At 37.2% G+C, this 22,938-nt stretch overlaps 2 protein-coding genes across 2 annotated transcripts in view; both read left to right on the forward strand.

Moving 5' to 3' along the window:
- Positions 1 to 111: 111 nt before the first annotated feature.
- LOC116710670 (DDB1- and CUL4-associated factor 1-like) lies at positions 112 to 18,505 on the forward strand. The gene is given in 31 exon segments (XM_032549828.1): positions 112 to 416; positions 1,161 to 1,357; positions 1,473 to 1,549; positions 1,709 to 1,782; positions 2,025 to 2,138; positions 3,175 to 3,312; positions 3,769 to 4,368; positions 4,802 to 4,903; positions 5,750 to 5,908; positions 6,102 to 6,281; positions 6,860 to 6,969; positions 7,151 to 7,250; positions 7,603 to 7,772; positions 7,926 to 8,050; positions 8,159 to 8,235; positions 8,571 to 8,726; positions 8,857 to 9,012; positions 9,441 to 10,076; positions 11,142 to 11,419; positions 11,510 to 11,708; positions 11,958 to 12,040; positions 12,138 to 12,222; positions 12,663 to 12,827; positions 12,829 to 12,897; positions 13,525 to 13,618; positions 13,693 to 13,797; positions 14,090 to 14,163; positions 14,382 to 14,471; positions 14,713 to 14,862; positions 15,170 to 15,260; positions 16,161 to 18,505. Coding segments are annotated over 31 exon segments (4,755 nt in total). The 5' UTR covers positions 112 to 383; the 3' UTR covers positions 16,229 to 18,505.
- Positions 18,506 to 20,480: 1,975 nt separating this feature from the next.
- The window catches only part of LOC116710117 (dedicator of cytokinesis protein 3-like), a 152,750-nt gene continuing 150,292 nt past the window's right edge, over positions 20,481 to 22,938 (forward strand). The window contains 1 exon segment of the mRNA XM_032548946.1: positions 20,481 to 21,325. Coding sequence (XP_032404837.1) covers positions 21,289 to 21,325 — 37 coding nt within the window. The 5' untranslated portion in view covers positions 20,481 to 21,288.

A 22,938-nucleotide genomic window follows, 5' to 3' on the forward strand; every position in this document is an offset into this window, starting at 1 on the left:
AAAGGAAGCGTTAAGGAGTTAGACGAGGGACACGGAGCTGAGAAAGCCTATTCTCGTGTAAGTAATACACAAAAACCTGATGTTGCGTTGCTAGCTAAAGCTGTTACATGAGGCAACTGACTGTCAACATGCTCTTGGGGAGCTCGGGGGCTCATTTAGGAGCTTATCTCTCAATACATGAACAGGAGATATTTATGCGGAGGACTCGGTGGGTGGAGATTATTGCTGTTAAATGAGTTTGGTACCAGCCAACTAAGCCCAGTAACTGAAGCAGCAACAAATAAACCAGCTATTCTGTAGCAGACAGGCCCACCTGTTGGTGCGAGTTTAAAACATTCAGTGTTTGTTTTCATCTGTCACGACCTCTGACGGCTGTTGTCGAGATGAGGCCGCGACGATTCTCACGGCAGCTAAGGGTAAGTCTTAAGGAGGAATCATGAGCAAAAGCAAGGGAAAGATTCATCAGATTCGCTTCTATTTGTATTTCAGGTTCATGAATGAAGTTTACTATGTTCACTGGGACCAGCAGTGACTGAAATTACTCAAAAAATTAAATAATTAGACATGCAAAAATGTTTTGACAAGTTATTTATTGTGGCATCTTTAGACCTTTATACTATATCTGACTTCGTACATTTTCATTTTATTTGAATGTATTTCATGCTTTACTTCAGCATTTATCTTGTTTACTCAAAGAAAAAAACTGTTAAATTTAAGTTGTAAATAAATTCCCCCCAAATATTGTTTAACAAAATTGGGAAAGAGTGAAAAAAGTCAATTTTCAGCTTCTCTGGTTTATCTTTTGGTGCTTTGAACACGCTCCACTCTTTATTTTGAATTCATATAATTGAAGGCCAATAAATAAAAACTCTCACACCCATGTAGATGGGATAGCACTAATCTAGAATAAGCTACTTGTTTTCTGTTTGAGATATGTAAAAAAAAAAATTCTTTTTACATTTTATCAAAAGCTGTACTTATTAGGCTTTTATTATCCAATACAAATTTCTGTTTTAGTTTGAAGCTGGCCTGTACTATTTCCCCCCCCTACGGATTACAATACATACAAGTCCAAAACTATGATTGCATAATTTATTCGTCTCATTGCTTTATGTTGAGTCAATATGGTGTCAATCCATTCCCTCCCCTGTTTTCTCCAGGCTGCAATGTCCTCCCAAGATGAAGATCCATCACCTGCCATGTCTGCTGTGCTGTCTTCTGCATGGTCAGCCGCTTTATCGGCTGCCGTGGCCGTCGCCATGGCTGTGGACGCCAAAGCAGATCTCGCCAGACTGTTGGACGAGTGGGAAGAGACACGGCAGGGTACCACAGAGCAACTGGTGTCCATCTTAACAAGGTCAGATCTTTTTCTTTTTGTGCCGATGTCATCATTTGTAGTTACTTCTTTTTGGAGAAGTAATAACTGCATGTAAACTATTTTTTTCTACTTTTACCCTTTTATTTTATTGTAGAATATCTGAGCTGATTGAACAGGAGACAGAAGAATATTACAAATCAGACCCTGATCCCTTTGACGATCGTCATCCAGGTGTGTGCACATTTTCAAACTTTGTGTGCTCTACTGTCAGTTTTTGTTTAAATGTAATTGAACCTCAAAAGCATAGTTAGATATATGTGTCTTTTAAGTGAGTTTAGTCTAAAACACTTTTGATCAGTTGTTGACTCCCTCTTGTGTGTAATCTTTTAGGACGAGCTGACCCAAACTGTATGCTAGGGCAACTGCTGAGGATGCTGTTTTTAAATGATGACTTCACTAATTCGGTAACCTTTACAATTTCCATGTCATACATACATTATGTGTGTGTATTTCTTACTAATGCAATATGTCTATGAAGTGTGCATGTCCAACAAATTAGGGTGTATATATAATATGTTGTAATTTAAAATCCAACTAATATCAATCATGTCAATCTAAAAATTCAAATACAGGCTTCTCCATTTGAGAGGTGTTAGTTAAGCAAATTTGAATGGTTTTTTCCATAAGATTTTCCGGTATCTTACAGCTTTTGGACACGTATATCATGAGCAGTCGAGACATCAGTCTCAACACAGCAGCATGTCGCCTCCTTCAGAACATTGTCCCAGGTCTGGACACAGCTGTCGTCTTTGAAGAAAAGGTACTTTTTACATTTATTCCTATTAGATCATACAGAGTGAAAGAGAAAGTTGGTAAGAGGTTTATCCATGGAGCAAAAGAGGACATTATAAACAACCTTTCTGCTTATTGAACTTGTGTAAATATTCTTAAGTCTGACATTGCATTTAAGAAGACCTGAATGGTACAAAATGCCCACATACCAGTGCTTTCCTATAAGCCGCGTGCTGTTGAAATTAAAATGATTTCAGAATTTTAATTCTGCTCTAATAGGTGGACATTCATGCTTTTTCCACAGGTTTTTGTTGTCTTAAACTGGAAGACTGAGTGAGCTCTTGTCATTTTTTCAGCCTCTACGCTTACTATCTGAACGAGCATGTTGATGAGATGCCTTACTTCAGGTTGTGAAAGGGAGCCATGTGTATTTGTAATATTATACTTTACTTTAAAACATTTATTTAAGATGTAAAAGCAATAAGGCAAAAAATATTGTACGTAGGCTGTTTTTATATATTTAAATAAAACACAGTCAACATTCCTCACACAGAGGACATGTTTACGCTGAAGTTGTAGAAAATAATTTTTGTTGTAAAACTAGGGAAAAATCAAGAACGTTTGTCTTTCTTACATTTTTATAACATGTAAGATTTTAGGACTTGAGAGTAAAGAGTGCCATTTTTTAACATTTTTATTTTAACTCTAATTGCTCCAAAATGAAGGTGTCCAGTTCATTTAAAGGTTGAGGTAAATGCACATCAATCCTGTGAGAAAACCTGTTAGAGATGCATAAAGAATGACAATTTTTAAAAATTTGATTCAATTTATTGCAAGAAAAGGTAATGTGTGAAATTATAAAATGCAATTTCATGTATAATTTGTCCTGAAGAAATTATGTGAACTCCTCAGCTTAAAGAGTTGATTTTAATAAGGCTGCACAGAGTCTTCAGGTGTCAAGCAAAGAGTAATAATTATTTCTAGCAGTCAAAAAGAAAGAAACATGTCTTTAATGCATTTAAGCAAAACAGTCAGCTGTCAGTTTTGTTCTGTGTGGATTACAGGAAGGTCTGGTTGGGAAGTTGTTCACGTGGGCTCGTGAAGCTGAGCGGCCATTATGCATCTATGCCACAGGCCTGCTGGCCAAAGCCATGAGCAACCAGGAAGTGGCCACGAGCCATAAAGAAGAAAACGCTGAGTTGGTGGGTGTCTCACCTCTTTTGTAGAAAAATATGGTTTATTTTTCTTTAGCAGTGTTTAGTTTAACCCAACTTCCATCCATCCATTTTCTAACACCCTTGTCCCCTAGTGGGCTCGGGAGGGCTGCTGGTGCCTATCTCCAGCTAACGTTCCGGGCGAGAGGCGGGGTACACCCTGGACAGATCGCCAGTCTGTTGCAGGGCAACACAGAGACAGACAGGACAAACAACCATGCACATACACACTCACACCTAGACCAATTAACCTAACAGTCATGTTTTTGGACTGTGGGAGGAACCCAGAGAGAACCCACGCATGCACAGGGAGAACATGCAAACTCCGTGTAGAAAGACCCTGGGCTGGGAGGCAACAGTGCTACCAACTGCGCCACTGTGCAGCCCACCCAACTTCATTAAAAAGCATATTTATTTTGCAATTACTCTGCTCTCCATATCCAGGTATCCATGATGATCAAACGTCTGCACGAGTTGCAGTCTGCAGAGCACACGAGTTGTTTCAGTCCCACCCACACTGCCCAGAATCTACCTCAAGACTCTCAGGATGAAGCTCCCCATACATCGAGTGTCACAAAACATCAGCAAATCCAAGCAGGATTTTCTGAGGAAGAGACAGAAGAAAACAATGTTGCAGAGAGCAGCAGGTCGATTTCAAAGGGCAAATCTTTGGCCCAGAGAAACAGTGGTGGTAGCAGCAGCTCAGCTCGCCTTCTTCCAACTGTTGTGTACCAAGCTACCCCACATCTGACTTCGAAGGAGAAGGACGACACTCAGGGAGGAGAGGAAGGAGGAGGAGGAGGGACGAAACAGGTTGAGAATGAGAGGAAGACTAAACAGAAACTCCAGTTTACTACGTCCGCCAGCGGGACGGAGGACGAGGCCGAGGTGACTGCTACCAGCGAGAAGCCAAGCGGCAGCTCATCCTGGTCTGAGATGAGCTCCATTCTGATTGGCTCAGAGTACCGATTGTTGCCCTTGAGCCCAACCATGGAGCAGAGGCTCATCCTGCAGTATCTGACACCACTCGGAGATTACCAGGAGGTAAGAGTGGTGATGTGATGATGCTCAAATGAGAGATTAGGGGTAGAAAATATGAAGAACGCAGAATAGTTTTTTAGAATCTGTTGCACATAATGGTACTCTAACAAACAGCAGAACTGATATAACGATTAATAACTTGGCTATTTTGGCTTCTTATGTTAGCAGAATCTTATGGGTAAAGCCAATAGAAATTAAACACAATCGTAAGTTTCTGATATGTGTAAATATTATTGAAAAGAACTGTTGATCACTGTGTATCAACTCAAAACTACAGTATGTAAAATTTTTTATGCATTAAAATATAAAGTTGTTGAAGCATTCCTTTAAAAATGATTTTAAAATAATTTGGCATCTTTTGGTAATATTCGTCTTTTTAGGCAGTTAAGTTTGTGAAACTAGTCTGCAATTTAAATAATATTTTTGATTTCTGCAGCTGCTTGCAATCTTTATGAAACTGGACACTTGTTCGCTGATGATGAACTACATCGACCTTAGGAAGACCAAAAATGTTCAGCTTACATTTGATGCCCTGTTGGTGAGTTCTTTTTCAAAAACACAGTGATGGAGTTTTTCTTGATAAATCCAACAGGCTTTGACGTATTTTTGTAATTTTGTGTTTGCTAATTTTGTTATCTACAGTGTTAATGTCTTTGTTTATGTTTTAGAAGTTTATTTTAAAAACAGGCCAAGAAAAGTACTGCTTAGTTTAAAGAAAATGCCAAAGTCCACCCCAAATGAAAATTGTTTTGCTAATGTAATTTAATAAAATAAAAAAATATATATATTTTTGGACCTGGAATTTAAAAGTAAGGTATCATTTAGCCATCAACCCCCTCCCCACTAAAGAGGGCGTCTGTCTGTCTGTAGAAGATAATTTCTACTTCTGTGGGTGGGGCTCGCTGTGTGAAGTTGCTCAGTACTGAGGAACACCTGGAGATTCACATTAGTGGCCATCAAAGCTTGAAAGCTTGACTCATCAAGATTTAACCACAGATGAAAAAAATATTGATTTCTTTTTCAATGAGTTTTGTTTGTTGCTTTTTACATTTTCTGGAATAGACCAACAATCTACAGACATTTTAGAATAAATCTCTGTAAATATATTTGCTGATATTTTTAAAAATGTAGTGACTAACAATCTCCTGTTTTATAGTAAATTACTGGTAAAATTTGTAAAACAGATTTTTTTGCATGACAAGCCATGGTTATATAACATTTTTATCATTGCTGTTGCTTTAAAAAGAGAGAGAGAGATGAGTAATATCTGGAAATAAAGAACAACAATTTCAAAAATGACACAACAGGAAACACATTGGAGACCTGTAAACGTGTAAGATAGTGAATCCATAAATAAATGTCGTTTTTTTCCTTCTCTCTTCAGTATCTCGCCTCACTACTCCTTCATAAGAAGTTTGCGTCTGAATTCATTGCTCATGGAGGAGTGCAGAAACTCCTGGAGATCCCGAGACCATCCATGGCAGCGACAGCCGTTTCTCTCTGCCTCTACTACCTGGCGTACAATCAGGATGCAATGGAGAGGGTACAATGAACATGAGCACCACAAATGTTGACATGCAAGTCTGAAGATCTTTAAGTATTAGTTTTCAGCAAAATCTAGGCAGTTTAAAAGAAATTAGATTTGATGTGATTATTTTTTTAAAGATGTTGGGATAATGTTTTTTTCTTGGTTGATTGTCCTATTCTTACCACCTTGTTCTTCGTTTTCCCTCTAGGTGTGCATGTTCCCAGGGGATGTGCTGACAGACCTGGTGTCCTACGCTCTGTGGTTGTTGGAGTCCTCCCACGCTTCAGGCATCTGCCACGCCACCATGTTTTTCTCCATTTCTTTTTCGTTCAGGGTGGTGTTGCAGCTCTTTGACCAGCTGGATGGTCTACGCAGGCTGGTCAATCTGGTTAGTACTAAATCATACATGTTGTTACTCTGATGGCGCAGTTGTTTCTTTTTAACTTTGCAAAGATAAAATTGTTTACAAGTGTCCTACATAAAAGTAATTAAAGCAGTGTTGTGATGGTGGATATTTGCTTGCCACAATGATGATACATATTTGAAGATTATTTTTCTTTGTTAGACAAAGACTACAATCATATCGGTTCCTAATAAGCTGAATCCTAGATTATAAAATATTACCTTTGCAGTGTAGTATGATGTTTTGAGATGAATATATACCCAAAACATCCCAAAAACAACAAAAAAAATTTTAAGCTGTATAATTAAATAATTACTAGAAAGTATATCCCTTAGACTAATTTTTTTTGTTTTCAGACTTTATTTTGTATTTAATAAAGTGGATTTATTTGTCAGTCAGTGTAAGTGACCTTTTTTGAATTAATACACTATCTTTGACAAAAATTCCTCTGGAATTTCAGAATCATGTTTTTGTTTTGTCTTCAGAAAAGAAATTTGAAATTCTTCCTGACACTCTGAAACTGAAACCTCCTTTTCCTTTAGTAACTTTCTTTCTTCCTGTAGATCAGCACTTTGGAAATCCTCAACACAGACAACGATGCACCACTGATGAATGAAGACCAGGTGTTCTCCAACAGACAGACGGCTAAGCACACCTGCATGGCGCTGCGCAGGTATGGTGATATTAAATGCACATTCAGATAAAAAAACAATAAACTTATTGAGAATAAGTGAAATTGGATATATCTGTGTTTCAGAGAAAAACCTTTTTTCTGCTGTGTCTATTCATTCAGCCTGCATCAATGTATTGTACCATGCATTGAATATTGTTGTATCATCAATTTGGTTGTGAAGGTACTTTGAGTCTCACCTGGCATTGAAGACAGAACAGATGAAACAGTCTATGCATACTTCAGAAAGCGGCACCATCATTCCTCAGCAGTCACCTTACAAGGTACAGTTTCTTCAGTGTAAACTAGCAGTTTGTCATTAAATCCAAAATGAAAGACAGTCATTTTCCTTCTGTTTACGTTTTAATGAGTTCTCTGGTCTTTAATATAATGGCAGGCTGCATTATATTAACACATCTGTTGTTTGCAACATATGGGTGTAATTAGATCCCTCAGGCAGATATTTGTGCCATGTTTGAATTATTTCAAAATGAATATGCCTATTTTTCTGTTTCTGTCATGATAACTTATTTTTTTAATTCTATTTTCTATGCGGTGCCTTGAACTTTTTCAAATCTTTAGTACATCTCAGCACATTGTGATTTTATGTTTACCTTCATAATTCACTATTTCCAGGCATATGCAAATACCAGAGAGCAAATAATTGAGATGATGGAGTTTCTCATCGAGTGTGGACCTCCTGAGGGCCCCTGGGAGCCAGTTCAAGTCTTCTACAAGTTGTCCTGTATTCCTTTAATGCTGCAGCTCATATCTGCAGCCTGTGACTGGAAAACCTACTATGGCAGGTAATCTGACTCGCCGGAAGGAATAAAATGAGCTGAGATGAGTTTTAAGAAAAAGAGATATTGCAGGCAAAAGATAAAATGGCAGCAGCAAAGGAACTAACTGCCTTCTTCTTTTCTTTCCTTTCTTTCATCTGGATCTGTTTTTCTCTCCAGGAGTGACATAGTTCGCTTTGCTTTGGACATCCTGGCTATCCTGACAGTTGTTCCTAAAGTTCAGTTAGTACTGACTGATACCGTGGAAGTTATCGATGAAAACAGGTCCCCTGTTCCCACTGTAGGTCTGTAAAATGTCTCTGTGTTAACACCGATTTTAGACGAGAGAAGTTCAGGGATTTCCATCTCAGGATTTTTGTGTGCCTCTCTGTGTATTGTGTTTTTTTGTGTAGGTATGAGCATCATTCTGGGTGTTGCTGAAGGTGAAGTGTTTCCCAATGACGCTGAGATTCAGAAGTCTGCTTTGCAAGTAAGCTTGGCTCACTGAATTTTTCTATTTGTTCACTGCTTAAGCTAAAATTAATTAACATAAAGATAAGAGCATGCTGAATCTTTTTATTCATGAGAACTTGTCAGGCAACTTTCAGAGACAGCCCTAGTTTGGATGAAAATGATAGCTCTGATTTTATTATTATTATTTTAATCTTTTATTTATTAATTTTTATTTTTACAGATATAAAACATATCTAACTTCACATTGTCTTGCCCAGGTTAAACTTCAGAATCATTTCCGTAAGCATCAGCTCATGCAGCTGTTTTAGTTGTTTTCTCCCACTCTGATCATGTCCTTCATGTTTACCTCAGGTCATAATAAACTGTGTGTGCGCTCCGGACCAGAGCCTCAGTGCTTTTGCTGTCGCCCCCCTCAGACAGCCTTTGCACCCTCAGCAGCCCCCTCCCACCCACAACAGGGTGCTGGCCCACATGTGGCAAGTAGTGCAGAATAATAACGGCATAAAGGTAGGCAGTCTCAAACATGTGCATCAAAATGCCTGTGTTTGTTTTGATGAAACTATATGCCCTGCATATTTTATCAAATAGAATTCCTCATCGTTCCAGAGATCAGACTTTGCCCCTCTTCTGGCTGCAGGTGCTCCTGTCTCTGCTGTCGGTGAAGGTTCCCATCACAGATGCAGACCTGATCCGAGCTCTGGCCTGTAAGGCTCTGGTTGGACTCTCTCGTAGCTCCGCCATCAGACAGATCATCAGCAAGTTGCCGCTGTTCGCCAGCGGTCACATTCAGCAGGTGAGAAAAAGACCTTCAATCAAAACTCCTATCAAAAAAATTCTGTGGTTTAAAAACTTAAAGGATTCCATATTTAACACAGAAATCTTAAACAATTCTTAGCTGGATTACACAATTCATGATTTTTTTTGTTTGCTATCTCTACTAGTGTATTCCATGTTGCAAACTTCTACAGATTTTTCTCCCATGACCAAAAATAAATTGCTTAAGACTTTCCTCATCTTGTTTTGTGGAAATTTAAAAGAAAGTTGTGACTTTTTTAAACTTTTATTTTCTTAAATTTTAATTTTAATAGATAATGTGGGATTTTTCACTCAAACTTCTACTTTGTTTTTCAAAGGTTATCAGAAAAAAAATCTTGTTATGATGGAAAATATTATTAGAGTTTTCAGGCAAAGTCATTCATGTTTTTGTTTTCTCCTTCCCAGCTCATGAAGGAGCCGGTGCTACAGGACAAACGGAGTGAACATGTCAGCTTCTGTCGCTACGCCGCCAGACTGACCGAGCGAGTGTCTGGCAAGCCCCTCATCATGGGCGCGGAGGTCTCGCTGTCTCGCCTGCAGAAAGCCAACGTTGTTGCTCAGACTCGCATCACGTTTTCTGAGAAGGAATTGCTCATTTTGATTAGGAACCACCTTGTTGCTAAAGGACTACACGACACAGCAAATACCCTGGTTAAAGAGGCAAACCTACCTGCAGCATCTCTCTTTCCAAACTCCGCTTCCTCAGGTGTCACCCCTACATCCTCCACTTCCAAATCTAGGACTTGTCGGTTTGCTGGTGGTGTTGCAGCTCGTATTGCTGCCAATATTGGGCCCTCTCCCTTATCCTCAGATAATTCAGCCCCCACTACACCCTCCACTGCTCGTTCTTCTGCCATTCCTCACTCGTCAGGTTCATTGGTGTCTACCTCAGCGGCTCCCAATACTCCTCCTCATCCTGGGCAAAGCTCGCATCTTGTTGGGCGAATTTTATTTTCTCGGGAACGACCAGTGGCCAGCTGCAGCTCAGGGAAAAAACTGCGTGCACTTAGACAGAAGTCTGACCATGGTGCTTTCATACAGGTCAGTTGTACCTTTTGTTTCAATTCATAAAAACTCCTGCAATGTGCTAATAATAATTACATGACTGTAATGCCAGATTTTCCATTTAATCAATTGTGCTAATTTTTGAATAATATGGTAGACATCTGACAATTGAGTTATTTTTGCTCTTCAATGATAGAGATGACAGTCATTTTTCAAGCCTGGCAAGAAAAATTCTTTATTTTTCTTTTCTCTCTTGTGCTTGAACCTTTGCTTATTGAAATTAATGCAATGCTGTAAATCTATCAAATAATAAAACGCTGGCATTTAGGTCACAATGTGTGGAAAAATTCTGACAACTTTACCATTAACCATTAACTTTTCCCTCCATCTTAGAGAAATTTTAGAATATTCAACTGCACAGAAAAGGACAAATTTTGTGGCAGAGCTATAAGAAATATTGTCAGCAATTGTTAACACACTGAAGGAGTAAAAAGCCCTTAAAATGATACATCCCACAATAAATGAAGCAGCCACTGGAAAAAAATCTGAAATATTCATCCTTCTCAATATACACATGCCATGAGCATGAGTGATTGGTGCACAAGCACCATTTGGAAGATTTCTTTGTAAAATGTATTAGTTTTTTATGAATTGTGAATAGAAATTTCACTATATATTTCTTGTAGGAAATTTCATTTTTCTAAAGATAAAATTACTAAAGTTATTTTCAGTGTCCGGTTACCTTGCAAAACTGGTGTCCTAGCAACTGTTGCTAAGGCAATTACATTTTCAAATGACTCCACCTCTAGAATTGATAGGCATCTGATGGTGAACATTTGTGATAAGTTTCATGCTTGTATCATCAGCTGAGCGATTTTTACACCAGTCGTCCAGACTATTTGCGTTTTTGTTGTTGTTTAGGGGCCAAATTAGGCTCCCAATCTTCTTTGCAATTTTGCTGTTGCCTCGAAGCATATCAGTTTCTTGACATTAACTTTAGTTTCATTATTGTTTTGATCTTTGTTGTTCTAGATTACTGATTTCTCTATAAATCAGTAATCTAGAACACTGATTTCATAAACCTTTCTTTCTTTGAAACAGACCCCAGCTATGAAAAAGCAGCTGGAGCGCCACTTGCCTTCTCCGCCGACCCTTGACAGCATCATCACAGAGTACCTGAGAGAACAACACGCCCGCTGTTCGAATCCCGTCACCACCTGTCCACCTTTTTCCCTTTTCAACCCTCACCGCTGCCCAGAGTCCAAACAGAGGCGACAGGCGTCACCCAATTTCACCGCCCGTCTGGGGAGCAGGATGCTATGTCCGAAGTACCGGGGTGTGGACAGAGGAAGTCTGGATAGACAGCTAATATTCAGCAGGTAACAAACAGCAGCTATGTCTTTTTAAAAGCTCTAAACCAAGCTTTATCTGTTCTATTTGACTCTGTTTCCTCTTGTTTTCCTCCTCAGGTTTCGCCCCGTGTCAGTTTTCCGTGAAAACAATGGAGGCGATAGCAGTTTCACCTGTTGTGCCTTTTCGGCCCGCGAGCGCTTCCTGATGCTGGGAACGTGTTCCGGTCACCTCAAGCTTTACAACATCTTCTCCGGAGAGGAGGCGGCCGACTACACCTGCCACGGATCGGCTATCTCTCACATCGAGCCTTCCCGGGTAGGAAAACGAATTTTAAATTTCAAGTTTGATTAGTTGGGTCCAAAACATACCGAGAACAGTTTGGCATTTAGAGAAAAAGCAGCTTAGGTTTAAGAAAATGGTTTGATTTCAAACCATTTGCTTATAATGAAGCATTAATAATAAGCAACGTGAGTTGTTTAACTTATGCAGACTAGCTTTTAGATTACTTCTATTTATTTATAAACATTTTTTGATTGAAATTGATCCTTTTTTCCCATTTCACAGGATGGTAACTTTGTTCTTACCTCTGCTTCGTGGAGCGTCCCTCTGTCAGCTCTCTGGAGTATGGATAGTGTTTTTACCATGAAGTAAAAATGATTACACATCACAGTTTTCACTTTAATCAACGGTAATTATACATTATATCACGCATTGTTAAATATCACATATGTCATCTGTCCCCAGGAACTCCTTTGGAGAAGATCATTACGTTGAGTTCAGCAAACTCTGTCAGGACAGAGTAATTGGCACTAAGGACCAGGTTGCACATGTACGTATCACATTGACTCTCTGTTGGTGCTCACTATATCATTAAGAATATTTTATAATTATTTTTTTGCTGTCAGATAATGTATATAAGAAATATTTATACCTTTAGAGTTTTGGATGACTTTTAAATGTCACAATTTGTAAGGTAGTTTACTGAGGTTAAACGACATGAAACTGAAATCTAGAGAGCAGAGGCTAACATGCAAATGTTTATCTTTAGTTACTGACTTAAATGGAAAAGTTTCGTGATGTCATGTCGTTATCATTTATTTGTGACTCGGTGAACAATATATTGTGTGTGTTTTTTCTTTTAACCTATCATCTTATCTTTTGGTTCTTTCTTTCTTTCTCTCTTTTACTATGGACCTCTTCTTATGTCTTGAATTAAGACTGATTGATTTATTTATATTTAGACTGTTGTTTCTGGCTCCCATACTCCAGATCTACGACATACAGACAGGTCAGGAGGTCCTGACCCTGAACGACCCCGCATTGGCCAACAATTACAAGAGGAACTGTGCCACCTTCAACCCCACTGATGACCTGGTGTTAAATGATGGGGTGCTGTGGGATGTGCGAGCGTCACGGGCCATCCACAAGTTCGACAAAGTTCAACATGAACCTCAGTGGGGTTTTCCATCCAAATGGCTTGGAGGTCATCATAAACACTGAAATTGTATCCTTTCTATATGTACTAACCATTGGAGGTTAGCCTTTGGAAACTGAAAGGAAAAAGCAAAAAGAAATTATGTTTGTCGTCCTCCTTGGTACAACTATAAGGTTGATATTGGTTTCAAGTATCAGCACAGTCCTTAGCAATGAGTCCTAAGTAAAGGGAGATGCAACGTTCTTTACAGAGTGAATAAAAAGCTGATTTGTGCTTTTTTGTCACTAATGTACAAAAGTCAGGTGTTCTTATTCTTCCCCTGTTAGTCAATATAATTTTCCTCCTGCTATTGTCTTTGTGCCATTTCTGAGTGAAGTTTAGGTCCCTCACACAGAACTGGATGCTGATAACTTCCTTTCACCTTGAAAACAAAAGGGGACAGTTATGTGTGTTTTTATGTTAATGTCCAGCAAGAACCTTTGGTGATGTTGAGGAAAAATAATTTTTATCTTATCGGCAGGTGTGAGCTTTAATCCTTAATATTTTTCTTGCAGTTTTAGCACACATTTTCCTTTCCCATTGCTTTCTAAACTTTTTGCAGAGATGACAATTAAAAAAACATTTTATTTCCTGTGAGATCAATGTTTTATAGTTGTTGGGTTTACTGTCGTTGTTGACCTTAACTGCAGGTTTCAGTGGGACCTGAGGACCTTCCACCTGCTGCACACTGCTCCTGCTCTGGATCAGTGCCGGGTGGTCTTTAACAGCAATGGCACCATCATGTATGGAGGTATAGGTCTGACTCTCTTAATTTGGCTGTACATAACACTTCATGTTATGACTGATCTCCCTTTTCTTGAACAGCGATGCTGCAAGCTGATGATGACCATGACGTCATGGATCAGCAGGTGACGAGTCCCTTTGGCTCATCTTTCAGAACATTTGATGCCACGGACTACAAGCCTATTGGTTGGTTGACTTTACCTTATTCTGTAATGTCTCAAATTGTTTTTACCTTCCTCTTTTTACAGTTTCGAAAAACCTTGTGCAACAATTATCTGATATCTGTCCCATCTGTGTCTTGGTAACAATAAAAGTTGAGGCTTTAAATATTATAAAATAAAAAAAGCCCCTTGTTATTTATTCAACTTGTTTTGTGATGTCTTTGTGATACCTTGGTGTGTTAGTGGTTGCTGAAAGTAACTGACCTCCTGCTTCTGATTGTGATTGTAAAGTTTGGTTTTATTTTAATTTTAAACAGCCACACTGGATGTGAAGAGGAACATCTTTGATCTGTGCACTGATACCAAAGACCACTACCTGGCTGTCATAGAGGTACTCGATTAGATTAAAAAAATTAAAAATCTCATCTCATTGGTGTTTTTTTGGGTGTAGTTTTATGTTCAGATCTGTACATAGAGAATTTGAACTGATTGCAAATCAAAATGATGATAACAATACTCTGCTTTTTCACTATTATCGTAGGAGATTGATAGGATTTTTTACTACTGGTGCTCTTTGTATAATGAAGTTTTTGCACATTTTCTCTGTAGAACCAGGATGCGGTGACCATAGATACTGTATGTCGCCTTTATGAAGTTGGACGACAGAAATTAGCAGAAGAAGGAGATGATGATGATCAAGTAAGATTCATAAAATTTGAAAGAAACATTTTATTTTCTTCTATAGTTTTCTTGATATTTTTTTTCTTGGTTAATTTATTTTTTATGCATTTTTTATATTTATTTTTACAGTTCTTGTCAGAATTTTTGGTTTGAGTGATCAGCGTAGACGGTTAATACAGAGCTGCTCATCAATCTGACATCTAATGTGCCTTAAATTGAGATTTGAATAGTTTCTTTATTGCATTTCTGTGTTTTTCAGGATGAAGATCAGAATAATGATTCCTCAGACACAGATGATGATGACGATGATGACGATGATGATGACATGGATATAGAACCCCTCATTGAAGAACTTGCAAATGACGAACAGGAGGACCAGGAGCAAGCTAACTTGCCTGTAGATGACGCGGTATCTGATCATTTCATATTTTCACATCTGAATCATTACAGTTATTTTTCTCTTAAACATGTCAAAAGTGGACAGAGATATAAGAAATTTATAAGAAGCAGTTTAAAAAATATATAGTTTTAACTTCATTAACATGTACGCATGCTTTCATACTATTATTACCACTGCTAATTCATTTGATGGTTTTCTCAAGATTGTAGCGATATGGATAAATTCAATTCCATCTAGCAGAATTACATTAATGAAATATAGAAAATTAAGATTTAGGCAGTATGGTTTCTAAATTTAGCTTTTTGTTTTTCTTCAGATTGAGGCTCTTCTTGGTAATACTAGTGGTGATGATGGTGATGATGATGATACTGATCATGACTCTGAAACTTTAGACCATGGAGGATCATGTAAGTAATGGTGCCCGTCTGCTGTTAAATTAACCTGAATACAATAGTTTTTATTAGAAATAACACTTGTTCTAAAAATGTGCACATCCTATCTTCTATGTACACTTGAAAAAGATTGCTAAGAACTTTAGACTTTGTGAAATGTATAAGACAAATTAAATTAATTACAATTTAATAAACCCATCTGCTTTATAAAAAATGAGTTACAAATACCAGTTCTGGTATATATATATATATATATATATTTTTTTTGAATTAGTATGTTGTCTTATTTACAGTGTATGTAATTAAAATGTATGTGATAAGAGATCTTTAATTCAGGCATCTAATTATGCCCTTTTTAGAAATTGTATTCCATTCAACTTGTTTGTATAGCACAGACCCACCACAAGTATGAAATTGACTATATATGTACAGAGATAGTCAGTTTCATAGCCTCATTTTAAATTCTATTTTTGCATTTTTAGTGAGCCTAACTAAACATCTTGAAATTAAATTAAATTAATTTTTGTTTTACTGTTTTAACTGTTATCTATGTTTTTATCAGTTGAAAATTGAAGTTGATAAAGTTATCGCACATATTGTAGCAAAAATGTAGCGCCTCGATTTTCACAATGAAAGTAAAGTCTGACATTGATGCATTTTATGTAACTTTTATTCCGACTCCATTCAGTAGAGTTTTGTATAATTTACATGTCCAGCTTTTGAGTTTCTTATGTTTCCTTTTATCAGAGAAATTAGTTCTCTGATTTATTGTTTCACAACAATAAATAATAACCGTTGCATAGGAAATGATTGGTGATGCATTAAAATAAACCAAATCTATTGTTCTAAACTTTTTTTTCAATTATAATTTTAAATGAATTATACTTACATATGTTTTGTGTTGTCATGTTTCAGGGTTTGGAGAAGAATCAGATGATGACGACCCTGACATGTTTGGATCCTTACCTGACTTATGGTTTTAATGATGTAAGAGTAGACGCTCTGCCCTGTGAATCCCTCTTAGAGTAAATGCCTGAAAAATGGTAGCCAAAATTTAAAGTTTTCATAAAAGGATCTTGACTGGCCATTCATTTTCCATTTTTTGTCCCTATTGGAGTGATTTTAGAAGATTTGGAAATATATATATATTGCTTTTTTGGCTTTTTCCATTGGCTAAAGATATGGGACATAAATTTTTTTTCACCTCTAATTTCTACCAATATATGTAGCAAAACCACAAATAGACCCAGTTATGAGAGCCTGGTGAGAAAGTACAAAATTGGGAATAAATTACAAAAAAAAAAAAACATTTCTTGAGAAATTTATATTTTTCACCTTTTTGATTTAAGCATTGTTTTATTGAATAGTAGCTGAAGAGCAATTTTTTTTTATTAAAAATGACCTGCAGAAATTTCCTGATTTGCCAGGAAACAAAACATATTGATCCTGATGTCATCAGCTGATATAATAATAATCTTATGTGCATAGAAAAAGCTTATTTTCTCAAACATGTGCCTCACTTGGGTGTTTGTTGATGTTTTATTCAAAACATCAACAAAAATAATTTGAAGCGCTTTCACGTCCTCTGTCTATGTAGGAAATGTGTTCATGTGAGCAAAAATCTGAAATTTTAATATGCACTAGTGTATCTAGAGGTAGGATCCTAAAAATATGAAAACTAATGCTTGTCAGGCAGCAGAATGCAATTCAGGAAAAACATTTGATAGAGAAAGGTTCTCTCTCTAGATACTTTTGATGATAAAGATCCAGTGTTGATCCTTATGGTGGTCTAATGGTTAAAAATATGTAATTACTGTTAACTTTTCCTTGATGAGGAACTTGCTAAGAAACCAAATATTACCTCTACCACATTTCCGTTGTTCTTATGTATTCTCACAATTGGAAAATGAGTTTCAGTAAGCTACGTGACCCAATTTCTCCACCAGATGGCAGTACATCCCACGCTTGAGTTGACAAACATATTTTCTAACCCAGTACATTTCACGGTTTATTGTTTTTTAAATACTGTTTAATTTTAAGTTAGTGTTTTATTGTTTTGTAGGTTTTCCAAGGCTAGACTATTTATTTTGGTGTGTCTTTGTTGAATTTTACATTTAAGCAAAAATGATGCTGTTTTTTATTTTGTTTTTGCTTTTTTCTCTCATACCCCTCAGGTAATTGGAAGCAATAAGCATATGAGTGTAAAACTGATCAAGCTGGTTGGATGACTACAAGTCTGCAAATGTTTTTTAGATACTTAATTTGAACAAAAATTATTTTGAGGTCACATATGTGATTGTGTTGTCTCCAGCAGAATGTCTGTTTTGTTATTTATGAGCCAAATTTTTTTTGATATTATCAGAAGATAATGTTGGTGGCAAAAGAAAATAACTTTACATTCTTTTACACATTCAACCTGTAAAGACTGAAAAAAATGGTCAAATATTTCATATGCTTCCTTACTTAAAGGAATTCACTTTACTATCAGTTACCATTTGGTTTGAGGCTGGTTGACTTCACTTGGAGTTGTGTTCGTATAGTTTCATATGACAGTCTGTTTTCCACATTAAACAATCATTTTACTTTTGTACCCATACTTTCAATTGACCTAATGTGGGGGGATAAAAAGTACAAAAACTGTCATGGTTACGGGTCTGTAAGAGTGCCAGTAGTTTACACACATATTTAAGCCAGCATAGGACGATAATGTGATTTAAAATATGCAAATCCTTGAAACCTTTTGTACTGTTTTCAACCTGTTGTGTCCAACTTGTGAAACTGCATAAAACAATTAGCAATAACATGGGAGGATTCTTGATTATTTGGTTTTTATCGATATTTTCATGGTCTTTAGTAATTGGGATAAATTGTTTTGGATTCACAGCTGCAGTTAGCGAATGGCAACTCTGGTCTTCTCTCTCTCTCTGTATATATATTTTAAGTCTGGTTTCTGACTGAATGAATGTACAGTATAGTGATGCCTCAGAGCATTCCTCATCACTGGTGACTTGAATTGATGGTTTAAAATTTGGTTTGAAAAATTTGATCCAAATTAGAGCCTGTATAATTGTTTCTGCTTGATAAAAATCTGTAAATTAGTTGGATATATTTGTGTATTTACATCTATTGTTTGGTTCTTTGTTAACTAAAACTATTCTATGCAACTTATTGTTATACTGGCATGGTCTAAATTTATGATCATTGTGGTGAGGCATTTATTTATTTTTTGCCCATAATAAATCCAACCTTTGTAATACACATTTGCAATCACTTTCCTGTATGTAGGATCACCTGATGAATGACTGGGAAACAATTTCTGGAAAATGTGTTGGAATCTTTGCTTTGTGATTAGTCATTTATTTGAATGTTTACCAGGGTTAAGTAAGCAGCATACTGACTATATGTTTTTTTTATTAACACAATTTTATAGATATAGAAAAGAGAATCTTGATATAATGTGAAATAAAAATGTGTAGTTTTATTGAAGTGCAGGTAAAATGTTTAATGTGCTTTCATTATCAGTTGACCAGTACATCATCTGGGTAGAACTAGGTTGACGTGACGAGGGAGGTGATGTGGATCAAAGTTCGTGTTAAAAGTTAGCTGCAAACATGCAAAGTAAAAATGAAATAGAAACCGCAAATAAAGTGAATTTTTTCAGAGCTGGCATTGAAACAATCACAGCATATTTTTACTCAGTCTATTCCTCGAGAGCAAGGATCTGCAACTCTTGGCTGAAAATGATCCTTTAATCCTGGAAATGTTCTTCAAGAGATAGAAGGCTGACTTTGTAACTGTCTTTATGTGGCTCTGGAAGTTCAGGTCAGAGTCCATCACTACTCCCAGGTTTCAGGCCTGATCGCTGGTTTTTAGTTGTAATAACTAAAATAATAATCAACCAATCATACCCAATTCCTTTAAGAATCTCTGTTTTAGTAGTTTTAGTTTCATGTTCCTTTTTTTAGCGTTATTCTTTATGTATTCACTTAAGATGAGTGTAATTGCAAATTCTTTATTAATTCTATTAGTGACTAGTGTAAAAGTGTTTCTCAAAATAAGCATATTTTGATCAGTAAGTTATAGTTAGAGCTCATCAAAAAATAAATGTACGTAGCCTTTATAAACTGGTAGTTGCACTAGTCAAATTGGCTGAATGTAGAAGTTAGACTGTTGTTGTCCACTGATTGGGATATGATGACTTTTTGTTCTTCTTTCTTTTTAAATCATCACTGATTTGGAGATATCACCACGTCAAATGTTCATTTTGGAGTTCCCCTTTTGTGTTTACAGAAGCAAGACACTTTATGAAAACCTTAAAAGCGGATAACAGGTGAGAGTGAGTGTTTATTCTGAGAGACGATCCTCATTTATGGTAAGTCTTGCATAATGTTTGCATATGTGAATATTTGTGTTTAACTACATTCAGTGGGGGTTTGATGGATAACGAAAGTCAGTAGTCTTCCCCATCATTGCAGAGGTCATAACATTTCTTTGTTATACGTGCTTTTTATTATTGATCTTATGTAACATTTTCTGAAAACTGAAATTTTGGGTTATTTGCAAGCCAAAATCACCAATATTAAAACAGGTAAACTCAGAATAACTCTTAAAATGTTTGTTATTCTGTGTAATTAATTTAGGATCTCTCTCTCTTTCTCTCTCTCTCTCTCTCTCTCTCTCTCTCTCTCTCTCTCTCTCTCTCTATATATATATATATATATATATACTGTATATCTATCTATCTATCTATCTATCTATCTATCTATCTATCTATCTATCTATCTATCTATCTATCTATCTATCTATCTATCTATCTATCTATCTATCTATCTATATATATAAAATGGTAAGAAGTGATCGGGTCTGTCCAGTGTCCACTAGTTTTACAATAATTCCCTGTGCAGAGATGTCGGTGTGCTGCTCAGGAACATCCACACGGTGGCGCAATTACAAAGCTGTTCGTGGAGACTTTCAATGGGCCTCAATAGCAATATGAACACATATATCTGTCAATATGCACTGAAAATAATTCACTTGAAACATGAGGAACTATGTCGTGTCACTTTTTTAAAGTGATTACACAGTAAGTCTTTAAAATCATTGCTTCTGACGCTCGTGCGTCATGCACTTGAATATTACATATATTTTAATATGTTTTCAACTCACGTAGCGCGCCCTAGTATGTACCCACAGCTCACATTTAGGTCGTGAGCTTTCCGAGCCGTCTCCCGGATAGATGAGCAATTTTCACCTGCGGCTCGTGTCACGTCACTACAAGAAAACCTTTAATGATCGGTTGCTGCAGACAAACAGTCGCCCGCTCCAACATTAAACTCTCCTTCTGTGGACGCACTTTAACACGGGCTCCTTCTCTTTCACGAGCCGCTTAAACAGACGGACCCCGAGCCCAGACGGGAATGCAATTCTTTCTTTTTATTCCCTCTCCGTCTGCACCAGGACAAGTTAAGTAGTTGCAACTCGTTAACGCATGCGTGTACTTAAAAACATGGGATGCATGGGAACTCTGATGCTGCGCTGAATGAGAAGAGGAGTTCTATGAGCCTTGACCAAAACCATCAACAAAAACATTTTTCCCCGGTAAATTTTGCGCTATTTTTAGTTTCAGTCAGGATCTGTATGTGCTTTCTTCTCGTTAGGCACCCCCACCTGTCTTACCAGCGCTCAAACCGGTGTATAAGTAGTAGCCCGCAGATTCCCTTCGCAGTGACGCCTGTTTATCAGATTTCTTTGCCTCGTAGCTGTACTTCAGCAGAGATGGACAAGCACAATGCGCCAAACCTGACGGGATAAAACATCCCTGCTGGTCACTGTCAAAACAGCTGAGACACCTTCAACTTCAAGAACCTAAAGAATTAATTTTTTTCTTTGCCTCCCACCTTCCTGAGGTAAACTTTTCTAGTCCGCGGCTCTCCTCCTGGTCCCCTTCCCCTCTCTGGGTGAAATCACAGCGGGATTTCTATGAAGCGACGCCTCGAGTGATTAGACTTTGTTGGGGATTTTGCTCTGTTTCCAGAGGGACATCATGTGGACTCCCACGGAAGACGAGAAAATCGGTGTTGGTGAGTAAAAATACAAAACAAAAACACAGTTCTCTATCAATGTGGCTTTTTATTTTGTAAGCATCTGTTACACAGAGAGGACTGTCATGCTGAGCAGTCAAGTGTCTCCAATTCTGACTCTTTAATAATGTTGGCTGTAGATCTTGCATAACCCCTGTCCTAACTGGAATCTTGAAGCATTTCCTCTTTAGTATTTAAAGAGAAAATATTTAAAAGTGGAATAGTTTTTATACTTTGCTCTGTCTGTATCAGCATATTCAGAATGCTGTACCTCCGACTCCGGTACTTTTGATTTTAAGGTCTGCTACAAGAGGTGATGCAAGAATCTTACAGTGGGCTATCTGTCTTAAAGAGCTGCGGCAGGAGACAGACCAATTTGTAGACCCCAGAAAGCCTGATATAGGCTTTAATATCCAGTAAAACTTGATGGAAAAGAAAAAGAGTGATAGAACCAGTGGACTGTACAGTGATCTGTGACCTCGGTGAATCAGCAGGAATCTATCCGAGTTTATTGTGCTGTGGTGGATTCACAGTTAATTGTTTCAGAAGACTTTATTAGGGACCATTAGCCACTTATCCACAATTCAGTTATTCTCTCAGCCTTGTCTATTATCATTAATTGTCTATTATGTACATTATTCACACAAAGTAATGTACATAATCCTTGAAAGCAGTCACTGCCATACACTTATGTAATTTTCTTGAATGCCTTTATTATTCTGCGGTCATCACTCAACACATTAATTGCACCTAAAGTAGTTTTGTTGTTTGAGTTTGTTTAATTAAAAAACAACAACAACAAATAAACATTTTGGTCTGTTCTAAATTGTCCTACATTTTAAATAAGCCAGGAATTTCTTTGGATGATAAAATCTTAGAATCATTTGTCAATGGCGTTTTCATGTGGAATTTGCTAAATGTCTTTTGGACATTTCCTTCATATACACATTCTGTCTGTTTTATCAGGAACTCCTTGATAAAATTAGTTTGGATCGTTTGTTTTTCCTTTGGAACTGACTTAATTGCTTATGATTAATCAAGTTTTTGGAAACATTCTTCAAAAGTTATTTCCCAGACTTATATGAAAGCACCATTACACAGTCACTGATAACCTTACCCGTTGATACAAGCCAGGATAGAGCTATTCTTTCATGTTATGAGAAAACATTCTGACCACACCATCTGACCATCTTCTGTACTCTATTAACTCTAACGCTTTGTGCATGAAGAGATGTGATTCTGCATAACTTGGTTGTAACAAATCATTATTTGATCTTCTGTATTCTTGAAGCGGTCTCCCCATTTTTCCTCTAACAGCAGCAGGGAATTTTCGTTCGCACAACTGCTGCTCTCTAAACATGGTCTCTTTTTTTTTTTTTACCATTCTCTGTGAACCCAAGAGATTGTTCTGAGTAGAAATCCCAGCTGATCAGCAGTGATGTATGCAGACCAGCCCATTTGGCACAAACAACCATGTCAATTAAATACCCTTTCTGCCCCATTCTGTTGATCACTTTCAATATCTTCAAGTTGCCTTTATTGCATCTTGATACCTACGTAATTGAGTTGCCGGCGTGTGATTGGGTGAATAATTACTTGTGTACAGATTTAAT

Source organism: Xiphophorus hellerii, chromosome 20, assembly GCF_003331165.1.
Source record: "Xiphophorus hellerii strain 12219 chromosome 20, Xiphophorus_hellerii-4.1, whole genome shotgun sequence".
In the NCBI taxonomy this organism is placed as follows: Eukaryota; Metazoa; Chordata; class Actinopteri; order Cyprinodontiformes; family Poeciliidae; genus Xiphophorus; species Xiphophorus hellerii.